This window comes from Triturus cristatus, chromosome 4_2 (genome assembly GCF_964204655.1).
Source record: "Triturus cristatus chromosome 4_2, aTriCri1.1, whole genome shotgun sequence".
NCBI classification, from domain to species: domain Eukaryota; kingdom Metazoa; phylum Chordata; class Amphibia; order Caudata; family Salamandridae; genus Triturus; species Triturus cristatus.
Window position 1 is genome coordinate 915052611 of NC_140586.1, and position 23728 is coordinate 915076338.

Below are 23728 nucleotides of genomic sequence, written 5' to 3' on the forward strand. Positions count from 1 at the left end.
AGACAAAGAACTGAACACAACAAATTACTCTTTCTTGTGCAACGATTGAAGTTACAATGTTTTGTTGAGGAATGCATGTGATAAGGATTGTTATTTATTTAAAGCTGTCATTGGAGTGATAAATCCTGAGGTGATGAGGAATCCTATGACTTGTGTAATGTGGTCACTATTACAGCACTAATAATGTTAACAGCTTGGACTATTTTCATTGGACATAGCTAAGGAAACAGCAACATATTTGATATCAACATATAAAAGAAGAAAATAAAAAGATGACTGCTACATGCTGCATTTGTTAAACATGCTGTGAGATAACCACTGCACATACCATCGATATGAGGGAGGGACTGGCATATCAAATTTAGTTTTTTGTGTACAGTGAGTAAAAGAACTAAGTTGATGTCATTTTATTTGATTTTGCGCAGAGGAAAGGTTTGTGTTTAATATATGTATACTCCAGCGGACGGTTCCCCCCAAAACAAGTTGAGAGTTTGGGTTATGAAAAAACTATTCATACAAATTTAAGACTAAAGGAAAATAAAATTAAAATTGATAAGTAAAGAAAATGTAGAACTAAATATTCTTTGTCAGTGTCCTTACTGGGGTTTACACACAAACCACTGAATATTTGTTACGATTTTCAGAACTTCTAATTTGACATTGGACAATTCCCTGCTCCATAAGTTTACAACTGGAGACTTAACCACGTTTTCTATTTGTTCGCTCTCTGGCAGAAACATGTCTGTATAATCAAGAATTCGAGAGACACCTTCAGGTCAGAGAGGGAGTCCTTCTGCCTCACTGGTTCTTTTGGTCTTTCTTTCACTTGCACTGATGTTTTGGCAGAAACACGCCGCTCCTGGTCAGTTGTTGCCTCTGCCTCAAAAAGCGTCATCTAACAATCTCTTTGTTTTAATTCTTGCACTCCTTCCCCAGAGCCTGAAAGGTTGTATAAGCCATTGATCGGGCCATTATTGTAGAAACGGATGGTAGATGTGAGAGAAGATTTCTTGACTTGCTTAACTTTTGCAATTAATGTAATCAAATGTAAATATTCAAGTTACATGAAAGGGGTACAAAATGAAAATAAAAACTGTAGAACCTCTAAGGGTGATAATAATAAAGATTACAAACATATTACAGAACACCTTGATAGAGTTGCCGGAAAGGTAAAAGATGTAAAGTTCTTTGCCATTAATCATCTTAAGTCAGAAATAGGAAGGGAGTGGGGAGGGGTGTGGAGGCCACTTGAGAAAATGGCAACTTGCTACCACAGCGCCATGTCACATTGCCACAATCCACTGGTTTTACAACGAAGTCAGGTCTGAAAATCACAGGACATAGCACAACCCCAAATAATGCCTGCCTATAGCCAATACCATTGATTAAGCCACATTCCAACAAGAAGACGTGAATGGATAAACATAGCTGACACCGGAGACCTCAAATCTCAAGATGACGGCATGGGAAATGATGAACGACAAAGCCCTTGTGACTAACTGTGATGATCCTCTCTCGCTCTTTTTGCAAAGTGAGGGATTTCAACCATGATCTGAAGTACTCTGAACTACCCTGAAACTAAGCTCCCTCTTCTTGCATCTGACGGCAATCACCATTCAAACAGTGTTCCTAACTTCCATCCTCCGAGTGTCCCACAACTGCGACCTATTCAGAGCAACTCATTTTGCAGACCCTTCATGTCAGACACGTCAGCAGCGTCAGCCTGCAAGGCCCGCTAAAGCAGTGCTGGAGCTTGTTTAATCACTAAAAGAGGCCCATTGGCTCCCTTAAACAAGACAAGCCAACACGACAAGCTCTGGGAAATTTAGAGCATGGTGCTCACAAGAGAATAGGTCCCAAAGGACCACGCAGGTGGTCTATACAACCAGAAAATAGTACCCAAAGGATCCATCTATTAAATGGAATAATAGAGCACAACTTACCACCGGCTGCTTTCAATTGCTAAAGATCATGTACTGTGATTAGCGCTTGCAAACAAACCGGCCTACATGAAGTCAGACGGTCACTGGCTGTTCACCAGACAGCTCATTATCAGATAGATAATTAGCAAACAGTTCACAATAAATAACTAGGAGCTATACTGAGATTGCTGCATTCCTACTGCAGGACCATGCCGATGTTCTTGAAAAAAAGGTGCATCATAAATAATGCTCACACGATAACAAACGGTATCAGGCTGCATATATGTTTGCTGAGAGCGCTCACCCTTACTTCAAGGAGTCGCAAGGATCTAAAAGGAGTGGTTCTAAACAATATTGATTGCTGCTGAATTCCTCCTGCTATTCGAAATAACAAGGGAAAGCTGATCTCATCCTGGTTGTCTTTAAATACAATAGGCACCATCACAACATGAGATGTGGGGTTTCTAGTTACTTGCACCGAATCTGTGGCATTTCAATCTTTCAAGGCTGGTTTATCATTGGGTCAGCTCGTCAAGATAGAATAATGAGATAACCATGGTTTGACAATCGGTTACCTGGAAAAATATCAAACGAGCAAATTCCTGGTGCTCTATCATGAACATGAACAATGATTTTCCTACAAAATCAAACTTTGCCTCATGGCATCACATGCTGAGCAGTGTCATCACATGCTGAGCAGTACACACCAAAAGCAGTTATCGGCCTGTCATGCACTGATTAAATGAAGGCAGAAACCAGGGAAAAGGAAATGACAGATGCAAAAGAATTAAAGACTGGACAGTCCCGGAACAAGAACCTCCAGTGCTGGAACCTATCAAGAGCAAAGACAATACGGTCACCTTCATATAAATAAAAGATCCTTCAAAGACTTATTTCAACACTATATGTTCGAGCCCAATCAATGAAGACCAATACAGACATGATGCAAAACAAATTCATCAGCATGTGAACAGATCTCCGAGACATTGGAAAAAGATTCACAGAGACTGAGCTGAGAATAAGTAATTTGGAAGAAATTGCGCTAAGAGATCAAAATGAAATAGACAGTTAGTGAAGAAAGTCATCTCAATCAAAAGAGAAGTCACAGAAATGGAAGACTGAAACAAATGAGGCAACACAGGAATTTCTGGTATTCTAGGGGGCACGGGGGGGCACAGAAGGTTAATATTTCTTTAAACCTACACACCTCAAACCTTGGGGCTAAAGTTTGACACAAACGAAGAAGTTGAAAGGGAACAGTGTAATGACAGTGAAATCCAAACAATGTTTCTACACTGATTCGTCATCTTCAAACTTCTACAAAATAGACAGGTTGAAATGATGTTGCACACGAGGAAGAAAAAAAAAATCAACATGCGAGATGGAATGGATCCAAAATTGGCATATCCTAAGACACTGTTAGACGATGTAAAGCATTTTTAGCCAAAACGAAACCCCTAAGGGAGCTCTTGGTACAAATCTCCTTCACCAGTCCAGCACTCTTCAAGATCATACACAAGGAGAAAACAACCAATCTATTTGATGATCCGGATACCTTGGACTCTTTAATTTATAAACTTGCAGACTCAGAAACGATCACAAAACAGGACCTCATCACATATATTGTCATATTCCTAATATGCCTTAAAATATGTATCCTTTAGACTCAACTGTAAACTGTACTCTAACTGTGCTAAGGATATTTTACCCATGATTGATACCGATTTTAAAGCTGTTCTAAGTTGCTCAAAGACAATATTTTGAGGCTATTCGTTTTTTAAAACTAATCTTGATTTCTTTTAAGAAGCAATTTGGATAATTTGCTCAATTCATTGATTAACAAGTAGGTTGACAGCTGTTTGATGCATTACGATTTTAATTAAGGCTTGGTTTGCTCTTTAATCCGCTCACCTTTTCAAGATGTTCTAAGAAGGATATTTAATTTTAAGTGACAAAGCTAAACTATATATTCAGCAATTTTTATCCCTGGATTAGGTGACCTGCAATGCTTTCTGCTTGTTGGCCTCTCGTGGCCTCCACTGTTTCGGCATACCTTTACGGAGTCTGGGGAGGGCAGAGAGGGGTGAGATTTTAAGGGTGGGATCAGGGTTTTGCAAGATTTGCTTACTTGTACTTTAGTCTGTTATTTGCTCCCCTCCCTATTCGCTTTGCTTATTCTTTGTGCTAGTCTATTTTGCTCTTTGACAGCCAGTCCAGGCGGATAGGTAGAGATAGAATGATATCAAATTTTACACACTTGTGCTGCCACAGCAAAGACCCTGGACACAACAGATTCTTCATCTTTCAAAAGGGCCACCACCAATGTTTCTGTCCTTACTATTCAACAGCTAACCAATGTCACTACAGCTGATGAGAATAATGATACAACCATATCCAACGTTGAGTTTCTCCTTATAAACAACAAGGGTTTGAATCACCGTGTACAATGGTGAAAGATCCCAGACTAGTTAGTATAAATTAAAAGGTGACCTGATTTTCCTACAAGAGACAATAATTGGTAAAGGTAAAGCAATACAGATGAGGAACAATAGATGGCTTAGCCTGCTCCCCTAAAACGAACATGATCTAATAAAACTGATCTAGGAGAACTCGGGCATTAAGATTAACATGAAAGAACACGATTCTGAAGGCTGATGTTTTCACTAAACATTAATAACCCAAAGATGGATAAGCCAGATTTTTTAACACAACTTAATAAAAAAGCTCTCAGAAATTCCTCAAGAGATAGGTATTATTATGGGAGGAAGAGTACAGCCCTCCTTGGGATGGCATTCTAGATAGAATCTCAACTTGTAAATTCAGATCATACAGATCCCATAAACAAATGACTAACCCCTGTAAATCACATGCCCTTAAAGATATATGGAGGCTCTATAATGCAGCATTGGAAAGACTTAACTTTCTAGTCAAGTCCACGTTGTTAATTTTCCAGGACTGACTATATTTTGGTAGATGATGCCAACATCACAAATACTTCTGTTCCCATAATTGAACCTGTACTAATCTCAGACTACAATCAAAATGGGGGGGGAGGTAGAGGTTAAGGTTAGGTTCACCCTCCTTACTGAATATAGTACCACAACATTTAAATACCGAAATGAGAAACCTAACCATCAGGGCGATAGTGATTCCACAGAAATGTGTGAAAAAACCCTCTTTCCAGAAAGAGAAATTCTTTTCTAGAGGCCCCTCACCCACCAGGGTTGCCCCTCGGTGGCATGCTTCATCATTGGGGTCTCCTCAATCCGCTGCGGGTTGAGGCGTGCTGAGACTTGCGAAACTACATAGAAGCACTTAATTATTGAATTTATGTGTTAGTGCAGTGATGTGGAGTGGAAAAAGGTTGTTAAAAATACATAGCTAGTGAGCTAATGTTGTATTCCTGCTCCTAGTTGGTATATTTAAAAACAGGGGTTAATGCCAGGGGGATACCCAACTATAATGAGTATGGTTTCCCGAGTATTTGGTCAACATGATTCGAGCATCCCCTACAAGCTCTTCTTGAGGATCACACGTCTCCAGGGAAGGCAATAGGTGATACACCGAGAGGAGAGCTTTGATGAAGGTGTGACTACAAGCCCCTCTACCCCTGCAGACCATAAGGCAGATTTTTGCCTGAATAGAAATACGGCGTATCAGTGAATAACAGTATGTATTGTATGTACACACATTAGGTGTGCCCCTCACTATTTCCTATTCACAGGAGTTATTAGGAGTGGTACACACTGGGCGGGTCCTCGTGTGGTCCTGAAGAAGAGCTTGTAGGGGACGCTCAAAACAGGTTGACCAAATACTAGGGAAACCATACCAAGCTAGCGTTCAGAGGCTGAGTTTGTCCTCCCTGGTTTTTAAAGATGCCACTAGGTGGTTCACAACCAGGGAATAGCCCTGACAGCTCAGCCAGGTCCAGCAGTGCAGAGCCTCCTGGCATAAGACCCAAGACCCCACCCGGCCGGGCATATTAGAATACCACATGGCGGCGGTGTTGCCCGGGAGGACATAAATCAGCCTCCTTTTGTAAAACCTTTAATGCCAAGCAAATTATCCGCAACTCCAACAAGTTGATGTGAAGCCAGGTCTCCGCTGGAATCGCCTGATTTCCACCTGTCCCAGGTGACCTCACCACCCTACCAGTGTTTTATCTGTCACCGCCATCAGCTCTCACTGGGGATAACAATAGGGGACTGACGCTGGTCCAAGTGAGGTCAATCAGCCTCCACTGCAGGTCTTGTGAGGCCTTCTCCTAAGCCTGGAGAGAATTTGATACGTTCCTTAGTTGCTAAGCCCACTGAGACTTCAGATCCCACCACACAGACCACATGCACCTTCTGGCATATTCCACCATCAGGATGCAGGAAGCCAAGAAGTGTCAGAACCACTCACGTGGCGACCCAGTACAAAGGCTGTAAAATTAGTACCATAGCCCGAATGTCCTGCATTTCATGAATCGGAGGGAAGGTTCGAAACTGCACTGTGTCCAGAACAGAGCTGATCGAGAACCCTAAATATGTTAGGAGGTTCGTCGTTGTCTGGAGGTGGTGTGGTCTATGGTGGACTGTGGCAAGCCTACCTTCAACAGAAAGTCGTAGAGGTAGGGGAAGGCACATATACTTAACCTCCAAAGATGTGCTGCAACCACTGCCATCACTTCCCGTGAACAACAAAGGGGCACTTGTGAGGCCTTGAACCACAGGTTATCGCCTGAAAGACTGCAGCATGGAGATATTAAATTAGGTGTCCTGCAGGTCCAGCGCTACCATCCAGCCTACTGGGTCAAGAGCAGATAGAGCCTGGATCAATGTGAGCATCTTTAACTTCCAGGAAGAAGTTGCAAGGATGAAGATCTCAAATAGGATGAAGGCCTCCATCTGCACCAGAACGTGGCAGGGACCAGAGTGGTTTGTGGCGCCAGATTTGTAGCCAGATTCGGTGTTTGCGCTTGAGTCCGGGCTGACTCCTCAGCGAGGTCGGGAAGCACAGGTGCTGTTGAGGACGGATGCGCCGACGATAATCCGACTGGAAGCATCCTCGGATCCTTGGCGCTGAAAGGCATGCAAATGGAAGCAGGAATAGAGCTGAAAATTCACAAAAAGTATTCTTTGAAAGTCTCAACCTGATGCAGCATCGCTTATGGATTGGACAACTTGGGAGTGCACTGGGATAAGTAGTGGAATCGGTTCCTTGGTAAGAGATTGGGACTGAGAAGACTAAGAGGCACATTGATGTCCCCACAACTTCTCTATTTCAAAGTTGCAGTACGAAGGAGACTCCCACATCGTCCGCTTGTGTTTTTTCTTTGATTTAGACTAACCTCAAGAAGTTAAGTGTGAGGAAGGTTTTTCAAAGGAATGGCCTCAAGAACGGGACCATGCTTGTGTACTCAACTTTAACCAGAACCATGTCTTACGCATCTTCAGACGGTGTTTAGCAACATAGAATTTTGTTTCAGGGATTGGGTTTGGGTTCATCCAGGTGCAGTCACCACAAGACTTTGAGTGTTGTGAGAACCCTATACATCAGAGATGCATCTCATGAGGGTCTATCACAGACATCCCCATGTCACAATCCCTCAAAGGTGTAAACACTAACATTTGGCGGGGGACAAGTTCATTTGCACACTGTAAACAAATGTTTGATAAAGAAACTAGTCAAAGGTGAGGCAAACTTTTGGGAATGAGATCCAGAACCACATTTAAGAGCAGGGAAAGAGGGATGGATGTCAACTTGCAAGGGTGGCGGACATATGTGGCTCTGGCATCACTTCTTGGGTGATACGAAGTGGATGCAGTCTCGCAAAATGCCATCTGCGGGAACAATTCTGAGAAAAATCTGTCTCTAGTCTGGGGGTATTCACAATGTTAGAAATCTATGTTAGAAAATATCGATCAGAAGTCATAGTTATTAATCACAGAAATAGTTTTCATGTTCACATCCGAAATCAAGACTCCTTTACATTCTTCAAAGAAATGGTTGGTCTGCCATCACTAGTCTTCAACTTGTAACTGAGATAGCAGCCATTGAAGAAGGCACTGCCACAGTCAGGGGGGTTCCCGTTAATCAACTTGGAACGTGCAGAGAGCCTGATTATCACGCAGGCCTCCGGGCTGCAAAAATAAGCCTGAAAGTATAGGAAAATAGTTTCATTGTCATATTTTGTGGTCAGTTTTTCAAAATGACTAAACAATATGAATTAAGGTGAAAAGCTGTTAGCTGACAATTACTCCCAGCAGCTGTGTGGAGGAATAGAGATGGGGGAGTGATGCCTCGAGTGAATTATGAAGCTAGGAGGAGTTGAGGGAGGTACACAATGCTTATTCCATTTAGGGAAATCTTCCAATAATCTCTCTTCATCCTTACATGTCATGCTCCAGAAGTAGCCCTATGCGGTGTGTGTGCAGCCACCGCTGCCAGAAGTTCGCATCCATGGACAGAATTGGCTTCCAGTAGGAGGCAAACTGGGAGTGAGTAGAGTCAGAGCTACTGTGCTGCAGAGACAGGACCTAGGTAGAAGCAGGAGCAGAATTACTAAATTAGCACTGATGAGAATTATTTTACAAGAGGCAGAATGAGTGCCAGAGAGAAGCAAGAAAAGAAGGTGGGAGAAGGAGTGGCGGCAGATGAGTAGAGGAACAGCTGTGGAAAAACCGATTGTTGGCAAGAAGAGAAGGAAACAGAGGGCCAGCATGAGAAAGAATAGGACAAAAGGAAATGAGAAGATCTGGGTGGCAAGGACAGAGTGAAACAGAGGAAGAGCAACAGAATGGAGTGTGGTGGAGGAGATAGAAGAAGAAAGGGGGCAGAATAGAACAAAGGGGTGAGAGGCAAAAAGGGTGATAAAAGGAGTATGAATGGTGAGAGGGGAAATGGAGGGTGAGGGGGAAGGAAAGATGAGACAGGGGCATAAAAGGAAGCGAAAGGGACATAAGTGGGGACAAAGGAGCCTAAGGGTGGGGGTGGTGAGTAAAGAAATAAAAGAGAGAGTTAGAACCTAAAGGAGAATAAAGAGAAAAAAGGGAATGAAAGTGGAAGTACAAATGAAAAAAAGAGGGAAACAAAGGGTTAAGAGGGAAAGATGATGAGGGGGGGAAAGAAAGAGGGGGAGGAAGGCAGGTAAGGAAGGCGAGTGAAAAAGGAAGAGAAAATGAAGAGAGAGGAAAATTAAATAGAGAGGCTAACAAAGGTGATAGCGAAGCAAGGGAAAGGTGGAAAAACAGGGGAAGCAGGCAAACAAAGGAGAGAGGACAAAGGAGAGGACAAACAAGGGAGATAGAAGCAACAAGGGAGAGAAGAGAAAATAAAGGGAAAAAAGGAATCAAATGAGAGGGGAGTATTGGAGATAAGAGAGCAAAGGGCAAGCGGAGGAAAAAGAAGGAACAGAGGAAAAACTAACAGATGGGAGAAAAAGAAAAGAGAACAGAAAAGTGAGCAGAGGGGAGAAAATGTAAGATTAGGACAGAAAGGAAAAGAGGAGGGAGAGATGACATAGTGGAGGTGAGACAAACACAGGAGCAACAGGACCTTAAAAGAGAGAGTACAACAAGGAAGAGAGGGAAGCAGAAGAAAAGCAAATAGGCAAGAGACTAACATAATAAAAGAGAACAGAAGGGGAAAGACAAAAGGAATAAATGGAAAAAAGAAGGGAGAGGATGAGAAGATGAAAGGGGCAGGGAAAGGAGGGGACACATGTAACAGAAGTAAGAAGTGCAGAATACGAGTAGAGAAAGAATAAAGGGGATAGACACAATTAGGGTAATGGGGAAAAGAGGAGAGAAGAAGCAATAGGATTATACCTGGGTGAAAATAAGAAGCACTCAGTCTGGAGGCTTCAGGCCTATCTCACGCTCACCCCCAGGGTTTCTCTCAATAATCTTTGCTCTCTTTTTTATAACCACCTTCTTCGGGGTACCTTTCGCCTCTGTGTAACATGGAAGGTCACATGCCACTTTTACTAACAGCATTTTACATCTGCGTCCATATACCCATTACGCTGTTGGGTTTCACTTCACAACTCAATGTTAGTACACCACAGTTAAATATATTTTCATAAATTCATACTTGACTTATGTTCCTAGCCTTGTCGCCGCTGTCATAATACCTCATCTTTGTCATCTCTCATTGTGCCATGCCCCTTCTCTCCAAGTCAAAATGGTCCATTCTGCTCAGAGTGCATTCTGCCTGTATATGTTCGTTTGTTTTACAAGGCTTTAACTCACACTGACCACGTCAAGTCCAAAGGATCTGATTGCGCAGCACTCCTCATTAATACCTCCCTCAGTTTCCTCCTTGCCTAACCTTGCTCTGTATGTAGTTTCTGAATCAATTAATGTGGATGTGTCTACGCTATCCACTATCCACTCTCAATGTTGCCTCATCAAATTCCACTCGCTAACACACATGCACTAGGCCTACATGAACCGCTTCTTGACCATTATCTTGATGCTTTATTCATCTTGGAGACAGGGACTCCTGGAGTGTCTGCCCATGGGCTTTGTCTTGGCTGCCCTTCCACACCTCACGCCCATTCACCGCTCACTTCTTCACCCAGTTTAGATCAAACTGGGGGTGGGATGACTCATCAATAAACAATCTACAGTAGTTTCTCTTATGAACTCAGACCCTTTTGCGCATGGTGAGCTCTCAGGATTCGGTTTTTTAACCCTTCTACTACTAGGACTGTCTCAGCTCATCATAGTTCATTTAATGTGTGTTGGCACTAAATGATCTAATTTCACTGAATCTCATTCCGCCTTTGCTTTCAGTTAGTAACTGCCCTCCCCATGTTCCCAGTCACACACTTCATCTGATCTTGGCCTTCCCCAATCATGCATCCTTCCTTTGTGCCAGTCCTATAGTCTGATCTTCTCACTCTACCATAGATTTCACTTCGTTCCTCGCTCCTTTTAGGGATTTGAGTTCTTCTCTTGTATGTTGCACAGTCATAAGTCCATGGTTTAAATTAAATAACTCATTTTCTACAACTCTCAACTACTGTGCACTTTATTGATACCTCCATGGACATATTGGGTTCTCAGTTGAACTCTTGGTTTACAAATTCTCTGTACTTCACTATTTTTTTCAAACCTGTCAGCTCCAGTCTCTTGCGTATTCTCGGTGCAGCTCTGAACCATTAATTCCCTCACAATATCTTTGAAATTATTTGTCTCTATTTTTAATGATAAATGTAACAATATCAGCTAGAACCTCTCATTTAATTCTGCTGTCTCTTCAATGCTTGATGCCACTCAACACTTCACACCACTTTCTAAGAAGGCGAGATGCCAACTTCTTTCTAGTATTTAATCCAGCTCTCCCACTGACCATTTTCTGGGATATATATTTTATTCCTTCTACAACATCATCTGCCCAATGTTAGAGGGGCTTCATCTAGTTCCACCATCAGCCCCATCTGGAGGAAAGCCCTTGCTGTACCATTGCTGGAAAAACATTCTGCCGACTCCACCATTCTAAACAACTTTTGCTCCGAATCTCTTCTTCCATGGTCCATTAAAATACTCAAGAAATTAACTGTCAACTAACTTTATTTGTAGAAAGTCATAGCGTATTTGAGTCCTACCAGACTGATTTTCATCCACCTCACAATACTAAATCCAACTTGGTATCCATCGTTGAAGAACTCTGACTCACTGTGAAACAGAGAGGTCCTGCTCGAGCGATGCTTTTAGTCCTGCTGGCTGCTTTCAACATGGGTTCACATCATGGTCTTCTTTCTCAACTTTCTCAGATTGAGGTCACTGACCCAGACCGGTCTTGGACTACCTCCTATCTAGCGGATCAGTAACAAACCATCCCTCGTCTATCTTTCAAGGCTTCTTTTCGGCCTCTTGCTTGTGGTGTTGCTCAAGGCTCCTCTCTTAGTCCGGCATTATTTAATGTACTTGTAACTCATCTGGCATGCTTATCGGATTCTGTGGATTTTCCTTCAAGACATATGCAGAAGTCCTCAACTTCTTATTAACCTTGATTCTGGAACGCAAAAGTTCTTTGAAAATTAACACTGATGACAGAGATATTAGTGGTTGGCATAGATGTTTACATCTGGTCTGAACATTAGTCGCTGTATGAACTCTCTCCTTCTAGTCCAAATCAATAAGGAATCTAAACTTTCATTTCGCTCGATCGCGGTCACTGTCCCCTCCGATAACCAAAGTTTCATCTTCTTGTTTCCATTACTTGCAAATGCTTGGCAAAATCTTACCTTTCCTCATGCTCTCTACCCGGCAAATTGTGGATCAAGCAGTTATCCTTTTTTAGCATGGCTATTGCAATTCTCTTTATTTTGACCTTTCAGCTTCTACTCTTGTTACGCGGTCGAGAATTCAGAACACTCCCCCGTCGTTCTGCTCTATACACTTTTACGCCTCATTGCTCTAGCTTTATATTCTCAAGAAAATAAAATTCAAGGCTTTCTGTCTGGTTCACCAGGCCTTCCTTAGCCTCTGGTCGTTGTTATATCCAATCACAATTTATTCACTACAAGACTTTTCAAGCTCTTTGTTTATCATCTTAAAGATTGCTCAACATTTATAAAGCCTGGTACGTCTGTGCAAGACGTGGCTCCTTTACATTGTGGGCTGCCAAAGCTTGGAACACTCTCCCATTAAGGCTCAGTTTGACTGATGATCACTTTGACAAGGATTTCAAACCCACCATTTCTCCATCTCTCTCTTATCACTCTTCCCCCCTCACCCCCCCCCCACACACTTCTATAACCTGTAAGTGCAAAGCAAGCACAATCACTCATTCAGGGCATCCTGGTGCTGACAATCGTCATCAGAAAAGATGAGAGAACTGGGGCAAATAATTGAATGGTTAGGATAGAGAAAGACTCTGGGAGCAACAAATATAAGAGAAAATGCAACAGAGGTTAGCACAAGAATTGCAAAACCAAGCAGTACAGGAGAGTAAACTAGAGGAGCGAGGAATAGAGGAAAGAGTAAAACAGAAGAAAAAGCACAGGAAAGCAAGGAGTACATGCCGGAATGTAGAGGAGGTGAATCTCAAGTGAGCAGAGTGCAAAATAAAGGAGAGTAGAAAATACAGGAGAGAGGAGCAGGGGCAGAAGTCAAGTTGGGCAACTGTACTGAAGGAAACAAGACGAATGGTAAACACAAAAGGAACAGAACGAGAGAAATCAACAAAGGAAGAGAAAAACAAAAGGGTGGGAAGCACTGGGTGCAGGCAGTACATGAAGAGAACTGAGGAGGAGCATAATTGCGTAGTGAGACAGTAAAAGGCATGACAAAGAAGGGCAGGAAATTTTACAAGTGCTAACTCACCGGTGTGGTGGAGCCGGGGGGCAGGTAGAAGAGGGGGACTCCATTTTTTGTGCTCTCTGGGATAGTGTAATGCTCCGGTACACTATCAAATGACTGCAGGTGAACAAGCATCTGATCTGTCTGATTAATGCTGAAAACAAAGAGTGTCCATGTCAAATACTTGTGAGCTACGAATTTATGACCGTCCAACAAACATCACTATGAAACTTTTACCTACAGGTAACAACGATTCTCTGATGCGAATATCTGGAGACAATGACAAGGGGAGATCCATCGCTCAAACCAGACATCGAGTCAATACATACCCATGCATCTCCTACAGGATATTTAACTTCTGTCTATGCAACTAAAATAAAAAGAACTCCTTATCCCATGATAGAAACTTGAAAAGCTCTACAGATAATACAGGAACTCATTAGCTTTTGTCACTAAGTATTTATTTACTCCCCTTATTGCAGTACCCTTGCAGTTTGGTACTGCAAACAAATGCAACAAAACAAACATGGAAGATAAGGATGAACATGGGAGAGGGAAGGATCAGATGGCTAAGTGGCATGAAAGAAAACAAGTAAAGGTGGGGGCAGGGGAGTACTTAGATACATCTAGGGGAAAAGTAAGAGTATGTTGTGATTTACGCTGAGGTAACTCACACTGGCATGTGGCCTCACCCAAAATAAATAAAGAATGAAAAATTATAAGTGGGGGTCCGATAAAGAGACGATACAAGAGGGTAATATGTGGGAGAACTTGAGAAGGGAGCAGAAGATGTATGAGGAAAGAAAGCTGGAAGAGGGGATGCCAAAGAAATGGCAAAGGAAAGGAGAGGCAGAAATTAAAGAAAATTTCACTCCAAATGTCTTATGAGAGTAATAAAATATATTTATTTATGTAGACAGAAAACACGGGAGTATTGCAATAAGCTCCAAAGTAGATTAACAGCTTCAAATCATTCACTCTATATGCTTTTCACAAGCATTGTAGAAGAAGTATGCTAATGCATGTGGGGCAACTGGTGCCCTGACCTAGGGTAAAGGAACTCTGTTTCCCCTTAGCCAGCTGGCTGATTTCAGACTTTAGCTTTAGAGCACCCAATGAGATAACTCAACATTTGCTCCTTTGTCAAGTTTTATTGAGTAAACTAAGAATCGACTAAAGACCTCATTCAATGGAAAAGAAAAACCAGTCTGTTTTTGGAGCATATATATTTTTGGGGTTTCTAATGCTGCAAGAAATTATATTAACTCAAGTTTAAAAAACGAATTATTTAATTAATGTACCAGCTTGCATTATTTTATGATATGTGTATTGTGTGCACTGGCAAATTGTCTTAAAACACCTACATTTTACTAGCAGGATGAGGAGAGAGTGTGATGGGAAGGAGAGCATGGCTAAGGAGTGGAAATTACAAGTGTGGGAGAAAAGGAAAGAGGGAAATCAGTGATGTGTGGAGAAGGAGAGGGAAAGAAAGAGGAAGACAGAACATGAGGGGGAAGAAAAAAGGGATGCGGGGTAAGGAAAGGAGGTGAAAGGAAAGAGATGTTCAGAGGAAAGGAGAGGTATATTACCTTTGCAGTGTGTTCCAAAAGCGGCGGATGACCGAAGTGCGATAGAGGCTTGTAATTGGCTTCCTCATGGTACAGCTGATGTCATGCAGAATGTCATAGCTCCCCTCCATGGTGACTTCGACTAAGGTGGTGCGCTTGGAAGAGTCAAGAGGCCAAGGAGCTGCTGCCACGTACTCAATCCTCATGTTGTGCTTCCACAGCAGAACCAGCTTCACATCCAGGAAAGCACTACCTGCACAGGAGGAGGAAGGAATGAGAGGAGTAGAGAGCGCTTCATCTCACTCAGTGACTCGTACGTAAAGATCAATGATCCCCCTCTCCAGACACTGACAAATGACAGCAGCTAAAGGCTACTGTCAGCAACCAAAGTCAAGTGCCCAATGATCAGCATCTAAAGGAAACATGCCCAACGGTTAGCAGTCAACACCCAAAGGTCCGGGATGGATTCTCAATGGTCTGCAGCCAACGCCCAATGGTCTACGTCCAATGCCTAATGGACTACAGTCAATGTCAAACACCCCGATGATCAGAAACCAACAGAGTTCCTCTCAATTATCAGACACGAATAGTCACCAGTCAACACACAACTACCCAACTGTCACCATCACACAGCCTACCACTAAATGATCAGCAGGCAGTTGCCCATGGTCAGCAACCAATAGTTACTAGAAAATGGCCAATGGTCATCGGTCAACTGTAGCATGCAGAGCAAAGAAAAACTCTATTTCATCACCCTCAAAACTGTTTAAGGACAGTCAGTCTCCTTAACACAGTAGAAACACATGATTCAACCTAGCTAAGCAATCACCCAGCTATATGCTCCTCTGTTGTGTTGGATGGGGACAGAATTAATTTCCCGTAAAAGAATCTAGACAGGTTCCTCAGCAGCAAAAAAAACCTCAAAGGTCAGAGGTCAACATCCAGTGCTCTGCGTCGCACGCCCCATGGCCTGCTTCCTGTGCCTAAAGGCCTGCAGCTCAAATGGTCCAGCAGATGTCAAGCCACACAATTGACAGAAAACTAAAACCTACCAACCAATGTTAAGCAGCCAACGACCAGCTAGCAATGGACAGCAGCCAGCAGACTATGCTCAGCAGTCTATGGCCTATGGTCAGCAGTCTACAATCAGCAGTAAATGCCCAATGGCATGTAGACAACTGCTGAATGCAAAGCAAGACAGATGCATAAAATCGTAGAACTTTGTTTACAGTGAGTGGGAGAGTTAAACAGTGAGTGGACTCCCACATCACTACACTAAGATGAAAAGCTATCACTTCTATATTAGCTTTTTATTTATTCTGTTCTTCTAGGACCAGTCAAGCTCTGAGAGATCAATGAGTCAGCATCTAGCCAGAATCTGAATAAATGATTACGAATGCAACCTTCATGCTGAGAAAGGGATTCTCTAGTATGACCTTAACTTTTCCCCTGCAAGGACAGCAACATTACAGAATTATATCTAGAGAGGGGTTCACTAGAATCATTTTGCAACTAGAAAGTTACTGAAAATTATGAAGAACTTCTAAGCACAAACAATTGTGCTGCCCTCAGAAGGGAGGAGCTAGGGGGGTACTAGATTATAGGATCAAATCATTCTTGTGACAGTCTCCTTCAATGGCAAGTACCGAATTATTTACAAATGTTCTGGAGTGAACCACATTTACTATGCAAGTCAAATGTATGTCCGCTATTTACTAGCAGTACTCAAGGTAGTAAAATTAGAACGGTTTCTTTCATTTTTCCCTCACGATAGCATACCTCGTACACACTGTTTAAGTACTGGCACTGATTCATATCTTTCTTTCAGGAAATACCTTGGTACCAGATCAATTTATGCTTAAACCACAGTTCCTGTGTTTTCAGGTATTGCACAATGCTGTTCAGAGCTACATGTGCAGCTATCAAAGCCTGGGATCCTGTGCCTACTGGGTAGAAACTGTTTCTGCCCCTTTTTTAGACCAAGCAAGCTCTCATTTGATGCTCGCTAGGGACAGAGTTCCTCTGTGATCCCTATGCCGGCTTGGCGCTCCATGTATCTTACGTTTCCTCTAACTAGCTGGGTATGTTCTTCGCTTGGACCAGGTGTTTCCTTGGCTTAGACAGCATTTTCGAATGCTTTCCCTCGCTGGTCTATGTCCTGTGGCTTTCTTTAGTTCCCTGCCCGGTCTGATCTTCCGTGCTTCAGAGTTCTCTGTATGCTTTTGATACATTTTGCGTCTTGGTGTTCTCCTGTATCAGAAATCTGATTTGGGTCCTTTTGTGCCCATAAGGCATAGTTCGGTCTTTGGGTAAATATTGTGCCTTTTATTGTGTTGGTGTACCGACGGCACTAATTCTTCCATATGAAGGATCTGTGTATTTTCTGTAATTTATATGGCAATACTAGAAGGCTCAATGGTGCTGGCTTTCCATTCTAATTGCCAGAATCTCTTCCTGTACTACCCTGCTAGGGTTGCATGTTCGTGGGCTTTATATAACCCTTTCAAAGTGCTCTGTTTCTCTTACTAAAGACATTCCTGCCCACCATCTACAGTTCTATACCAATGCAGTTCTGCTCCGCCTACTCATTTTCTCTGCTTAATTCTAGCACTTACACTTCCAGACCCATAATATTTACTTATTAACTTGTAAAGCACTTACAACACAGGTTTCATGGTGCTGGGAATCAAACAGGCGTTTCACAGCACCACAGAGAAACTAAAATAAAAGAGGTTGCAGAGAAAGTAACTAAAACTGCAAAGCCTAAAATAACAAGACCATATCCAGCTTCCCCGGGATCAATAAGTGATGGGAGGTGACCAAACAGCAAGAGTGGAGAACTGGGAGCAGGGCCAGTGAACTGGAATGTAAAACCCTGACAGGGGCGCTCCTGCCTTTCACAGGATTCATCAGAAGAGACACAGCTGCAGAAAACAAGGCCAAACCTTTTATAGCCACAAATCAAAAATGAGGCCCGTCACAACTAACACATGTTTCATCCTGCTGGACACAGGCTTTTTGGCAGAAGTCTCACATAAGTGGGCCAGAAGCCACAGCCCCACCAGAGGGCGTTAATAGCAGTCCTCATTATAGTAACAATAACATATCCCCAAGTAATCGAGGGGAAATTCCAAATCAAAGCGGGTTTCACTCATCTTAAATCGGCAAATCAGTGAAAGATCTGAGATCATTCTTTTCAGAAGGAGAGGCCACTTCTAGAGAGCACAATACTGTCCGATAACTCAGTCCTCAGGAAGAAGGGTTATGTGCCTATATATTTTTTCTGCAATAACAAAGTTGCTTCTTTTCCTGAGAAAATCAGAATGATCTTTCTTCAAATGTATAGAAGGCCATCAAAAAGAAATTCTCGGGGGGCGTGGTCTCGCCAGCAATGATGGAGTAAGACGTGGGTCGCTGCAGCTCCGGGCCGCCGCTGAGATCAAACGCCTCAAACAGCGGTGTGCCGGCGGACCCTGGCTCTGGACAGCAGCCCCTGCGGGGCGGACCGCCGGGGGCGGTGGAAGAAGACACCAGCGATCGCCGCTGGGGCTGGACTGTGCCGCTCGGGGGGAGCGTTGAGACCCGGCCGCGCTGCCCGCCATTTCCAGCCCTTCAAAACTGCGCGCCCTGTGCTTGGCGGTTCCCGGACGGAGGAGGCATCGCTGGATTGGCCGCCGGAGAGGATCTGTCTGGGGGTCCTGGCTGTGGCGGCCCCAGACGAACTGACCGGAGGGCTTGGAGGCCGGAGAATCGAGCGACGACCGCAGACCCCGGCGCCGAGACCTGGTAGGCCGGGACTTCCCGGGCGAGACGAGGGCTTGCTGGGAGCGGACAAGGTGGCGCGACCCGGAGGTGGCCGGAGGCAGTGTGAAGTGGCAGAGGTGACCGGCGGTGGATGGGCGTGAGAGGTGGCTTGTTGAGGGTGTCACCTGGCTGGTGCGAGAGGCCGCGGAGACAGTGAAGAGCGCCCGCCGCCATTTGGTGAATCGCGCCGAGTGCGGCCTAGCGGAGGAGCGGTGGAGAAGTGTGGCTCAGGGGTTAGAGGCGGCAGACCCGGAAGCTGAGATCGGTCCTGGACCAAGGTTCAATTCCCCGCCTCGGCGGGTCTTGGGCTAAAAATTCCACGGACTCGATAAATCTCGCCCCGGTGCCTCCTCGACTCACAGGTTCACACTCTGCGACTCTGGGCAATAGCTTGCTTAATCTCCACAACGGCCCCTCGCGGCGGGATGCCTGACTTTCACCTTGTGGATACCCTGCTATCTCACAGGGGAATACCAGGACGGGTTCCCTAAGCAAGCGCCGGGAAACCCAAAGCGGGTAGCTGTGCGCTATATAAGCTCAACTACATTTACATTTACCACGAGGCGGCTTGAAAGGGGCGGCGGCGGGGAGAGAGCACCGTCCCTGGACTGCGCGGGCTCCAGCGACCTGCTGCCCACTGATTGCGTGTCCCCCTGCTTGCACTCCGGAGCTGAGCCGTGGTGAGAGAGTCCTGGGGCAGTGGGGGACGCTGGTGGCCCCCTTGATTTGCGTGGAGCGGAGGGGGGGCGTGCAGGCCTCCCCGGGTGAGGAGTGAGACTTAGCTCTGCAGGGCACGAGAGAACCACTAACCGTGGGACGCGGGTCTGGTGCACAATTGGAGAGCCTTTTGCCTGACCCATGGTGTGCAACTAGTGGCGGACCTGCCTTGGGAGTCGTTGGGTACCCTGCTGCACACCACCCGACCTGCAGGCCCTGCACGACGCTGTGAATTGGGATTGGGCCGGCCCCCCCCTCGCCTGGTGCTGGACTCTACCGCGCCCTTGCAGCATTGACTCTGGGGGGTGCTCTGGAATGCGGCGCCCTTGGTCTATACTCAGTCGATTGGGCCCACGTTGCTGCACCGGGGCGGCGCGGCTGGACATCCCGGGTGCTGCGAGGTGTGGGCGACTGCTGCGGCCAGGGACGCCCCATTGAGACATTGATTTCCGGCACCCCTGTGCCATGACCCGCACGAAGTCGGGAAAGGAGCCGGCGGCGGCTCCCACGGACACCTCAGTCAAGGACCTGTGTTGCAAACTGAGTGCGACACCGGCAGGCGCTGGGTCGTCCGAAGCTGGGGCTTCCGCGGCACCGGTCACGCAGTCCTTCATGGCGTCGTTCATGCAGGAGCTGAAGTCAGAAATTGGGTCCCTCCGCTCGGAGGTCCAGGCGTGCGTCAAGGAGCTGCGGAGAGATGTGGGGGAGCTGGGAGGCCGCGTTGACGACTTGGAGAGGACCCTGGACGCCCGCACAGAGGACCACGAACATCTATGGCAGCGGCTTGCTACTTTGGAGGAGCAGCATGTGGAGCTCAAGATCAAGCAGGAGGACTTGGAAAATAGGGGGCGCCGGAACAACATCCGCATCCGGGGGGTTCCCACTGGGGCTGAAGGTACAGATATAATGTCATTCGTGGCGGACCTTCTGCATAACATTCGAGGAGATGATGATACATCACCGCCCACCCTGGACCGCGCACATAGGGTCTCGGGACCGACTGGGAGGCCGGGTCTTGTCCCGGACATTCTGACTCGGGTCCATTTCTTCGTCGAGAAGGAAGCCATCCTTAAAGCGGCCAGAGATAAACCCGAAATCCTCTGTGGGGGTAAGCCTATCCAGCTGTTCAGGACCTGGCCCCCACGACACTCCGGCGCCGGAGGGACTTCCGACCCATTACAGACAAGCTGAGGGAACTCCACATTCGGTATCAATGGGCACACCCCTTCGCCCTCATGTTCCAGTGGGAATCCAAGCGCCGTGTGCTGAGATCCTACAGAGAGGCGGCTCAGCTGCTGCAGATTCCGGATGCCCCGCCGGCCGCCCCCCCGGGGCGTCCTGCCACCCTCAGAGCCCCGCTGACACCGCAGTGGTCCAAGGTGCGCCGCCCTGGGCGTCCCGCCTCGCCCGACGGCAGCAGGTCCTCACGAGACAAGCAAGACATCATTGAGCACATCAAATCCCTGGAGGGTGGTCCGTCGCCGTCTAGTTCACAGACATCCGCCCACGGATAAACTCTCTCACGGCGGACCGCCCTCTTCGAGGACAGCTTTGGAGACGAGATGGTGGCTTGCATGGTCGTCCGGCGGCCATGTCGCTTTCTTTTCCTCTTGGAGCTCTTGACGCCCCCCCGGGGGCGCGCCACTGCCTTCTCCTCGGCGCGACACCTGTACCGCGGAGGCGGTGGCCCGGAGCGGGCCCTGGAAATCGTGACTAGCAGAGTGGTGATGACAAACCCCCACCCCTATTTCTGGGAGAGTGACATCTCCGGGACAGCCTGTGCCGTTGTGCCTGGCTTCTCCCTAGACTGGAATAGGCCTTGCTGGCCCTGTTGGCCGATTAAGTGTTCTGGTTGTTTTTCTTGCCTCTATCCCTCTCCCTCTCCCTCCTGTCCCTCTCCTTCAGTATCCTTTCGGTGGGGGGGGACTCAAGATTGGGGGGAACGGCCACATGAGAGATGTCTTGCTAGTGGTTCTGTGTCAATGACCGACTCGCCTTCTTGGAAGATTGTCTCCCTCAATGTGAAAGGACTTAATTCTCCCAACAAGAGACGCCAAATATGGCGCTACCTGCTTCTGCAGAGCCCTGATGTCATTTTCCTCCAAGAAACCCACCTTCTCAAATCAGATGTGGTGCGGATGGCGCACTCCCGCTTCCCCCATCAATTCTGGTCCTCGGCCACCACTAAGACAGCGGGAGTAGCCATTCTCTGCAGGGCAGGGTTCCCCCAGGGAGACACTAAGGTCAGTAGGGATGCCGAGGGTCGGTTCTTGCGGGTGGAGGTCCGGAGAGGGAATCGCCCACTCACTTTGTGTAATATCTATTCCCCCAACCAGGGTCAGGATGCCTTCTTACGCGGGATCATTAGGGAACACCTTGAGCCAGTGGACTCCGACCTCATAGTCGGAGGTGACTTCAATTTGGTGTGGGACGCGGAGATGGATCGTTGTGGGGGGGCTTTCCACGGGATGGGGGCCATGTCTGCGGCGGTGAAGAGCTCCCTCACCTCCTTAAACTTGGTGGACACCTGGCGGTACCATTCTCCGGGGCTGCGGGACTACACCTTCTACTCCCATGTGCACCGCTCATACTCTCGCATCGACCTTCTCTTTGCGTCGCACTCCTTGCTCAAAGATATATCGGTGTCACACTCCAACATTTCGATTTCAGATCACGCCCATGTAGAATTGCTTCTACGGGAGTGTTCCACTCGCCCGACGCGATTGAGCCGCTGGAGATTCCCAGACCACGTTCTTCGCGATCCGGTGGATAGGGAGGAGGTCCAGGTGGCCATCCTGGCGTACTTCGCAGATAACTACATACCGGGGACTCCCCTCCCTCTCCTCTGGGATGCCTTCAAGGCTACGATACGGGGTACTCTCACGGCAATAGCTGCCGCCAGGGCGCGCGAAGCCCGGCTCTATGAGACCAAAATCGAGCGCGAAGTCAAGACGTTAGAGAAGTTGGACCAGGAGCGCCCGATGGCGGCGCGTAAGAGACGCCTATCCGTCCTACGTGGACAGCTCCGCGCGCACCGGACCAACAAGGCCGAACGCGCCCTGCTCTCGCTCAAGCAGCGTTACTACAAGGGCGGGGATAAGGTGGGTGCTGTCTTGGCGCGGCGCCTGCGAACGCGAGCGGCTAAAGCCCATATCGCCAAGTTACAAAAGGCGGACGGGTCATGGGCCATTGCGGAAACGGCAAAGCTCCAAACGTTCCGCGACTACTACGCGGCTCTCTATGCTAGTGACCCGCCGGCGGCGGACCTGATCTCGGAAGCCGTTGACGCCTGTCAATGGGAGCCGATGAGCGAGCGTCAATCTGAAACCCTGGAGGGCTCTATCACCCGGACAGAAATAGCGGATGCCCTGCTGGATCTTCCGCTCGGCAAAACGCCGGGCCCGGACGGGCTTCCGGTGTCATTCTATCGTGCCTTTTTGCCGCAATTACAGCCGTATCTCCTGCGTCTCTTCAACTCGTTCGCGGAATCGGTGGGGCCCTCGTCGGACATGGCAATGGCTGAAATAGCCCTCATTCCGAAGCCTGGGAAGGATCATACCCTTTGCACCTCTTACCGGCCTATTGCCCTGTTAAACACGGACTTGAAATTGTACACCAAAATTCTGGCTAAACGTCTTAGTGCCCACCTCCCGAACCTCATCGAGCCCGACCAGGTGGGGTTTATCCACCAACGCCAGGGGGCGGATAACGTGCGCCACATAGCGCATATTGTGGGGAAGGCCAAACATTGGAAGATTCCAGCCTGCTTATTATCACTTGATGCGGAAAAAGCCTTCGATCGGGTGGACTGGAACTTCCTCCGGGCGGTCCTGCGGAAAGTGGGATTGGGCCCTAAGATGGTGGCACGTATTATGGCCCCATATATCTCACCAGTGGCTAGAGTACGAGTTAACGGCCAACTCACGCAGCCTTTCCCCATTTGTAGAGGTACTCGGCAGGGTTGCCCCTTGTCGCCCCTGCTGTTTGCCCTCGTGGTGGAACCCCTGGCCATTATGATACGCCAGTCCCCAGATATCGGTGGTATATCTCTTCGCGGGGTTGAGCACAAGATCGCTCTATTCGCGGACGACCTCCTCCTCACTCTCTCTGATCCACTACGCTCGCTGCCAGCGGTGCACTCGTTACTTCAAACCTATGAAAGCGCCTCTGGGCTGAAAATTAACCACACGAAGTCCTGGGCCCTTAATTTAACGATCCCAGACGGGGAACTTGCGACGATCCAAGCCTCTGTTCCGTACCGGTGGGCGAGCAAGTCGGTGCGGTACCTGGGTCTTAACCTAACTCCAGACCTGGATACTTGGACGCAGGCCAATTGGCAGGAATACAAACTTTCAGTCTTGGCCGACCTCCGCGCGTGGAAGGCCCTGCCCCTCTCCTGGCTTGGCAGGCTGAACACGGTTAA

The 23728-nt window shown here is 46.8% G+C and overlaps 1 protein-coding gene across 9 annotated transcripts in view; it reads right to left on the bottom strand.

The window, feature by feature from the left end:
- The window catches only part of SZT2 (SZT2 subunit of KICSTOR complex), a 937318-nt gene that overhangs the window by 797145 nt on the left and 116445 nt on the right, over nucleotides 1-23728 (bottom strand). For all 9 annotated transcript variants that reach the window (XM_085602961.1, XM_085602966.1, XM_085602963.1 and 6 more), the window contains exons 10-12: nucleotides 14806-15037; nucleotides 13241-13370; nucleotides 8301-8443 (exon numbers count right to left, since the gene is read on the bottom strand). In XM_085602961.1, coding sequence (XP_085459087.1) covers nucleotides 8301-8443; nucleotides 13241-13370; nucleotides 14806-15037 — 505 coding nt within the window. The remainder of the gene's footprint in view (nucleotides 1-8300; nucleotides 8444-13240; nucleotides 13371-14805; nucleotides 15038-23728) is intronic.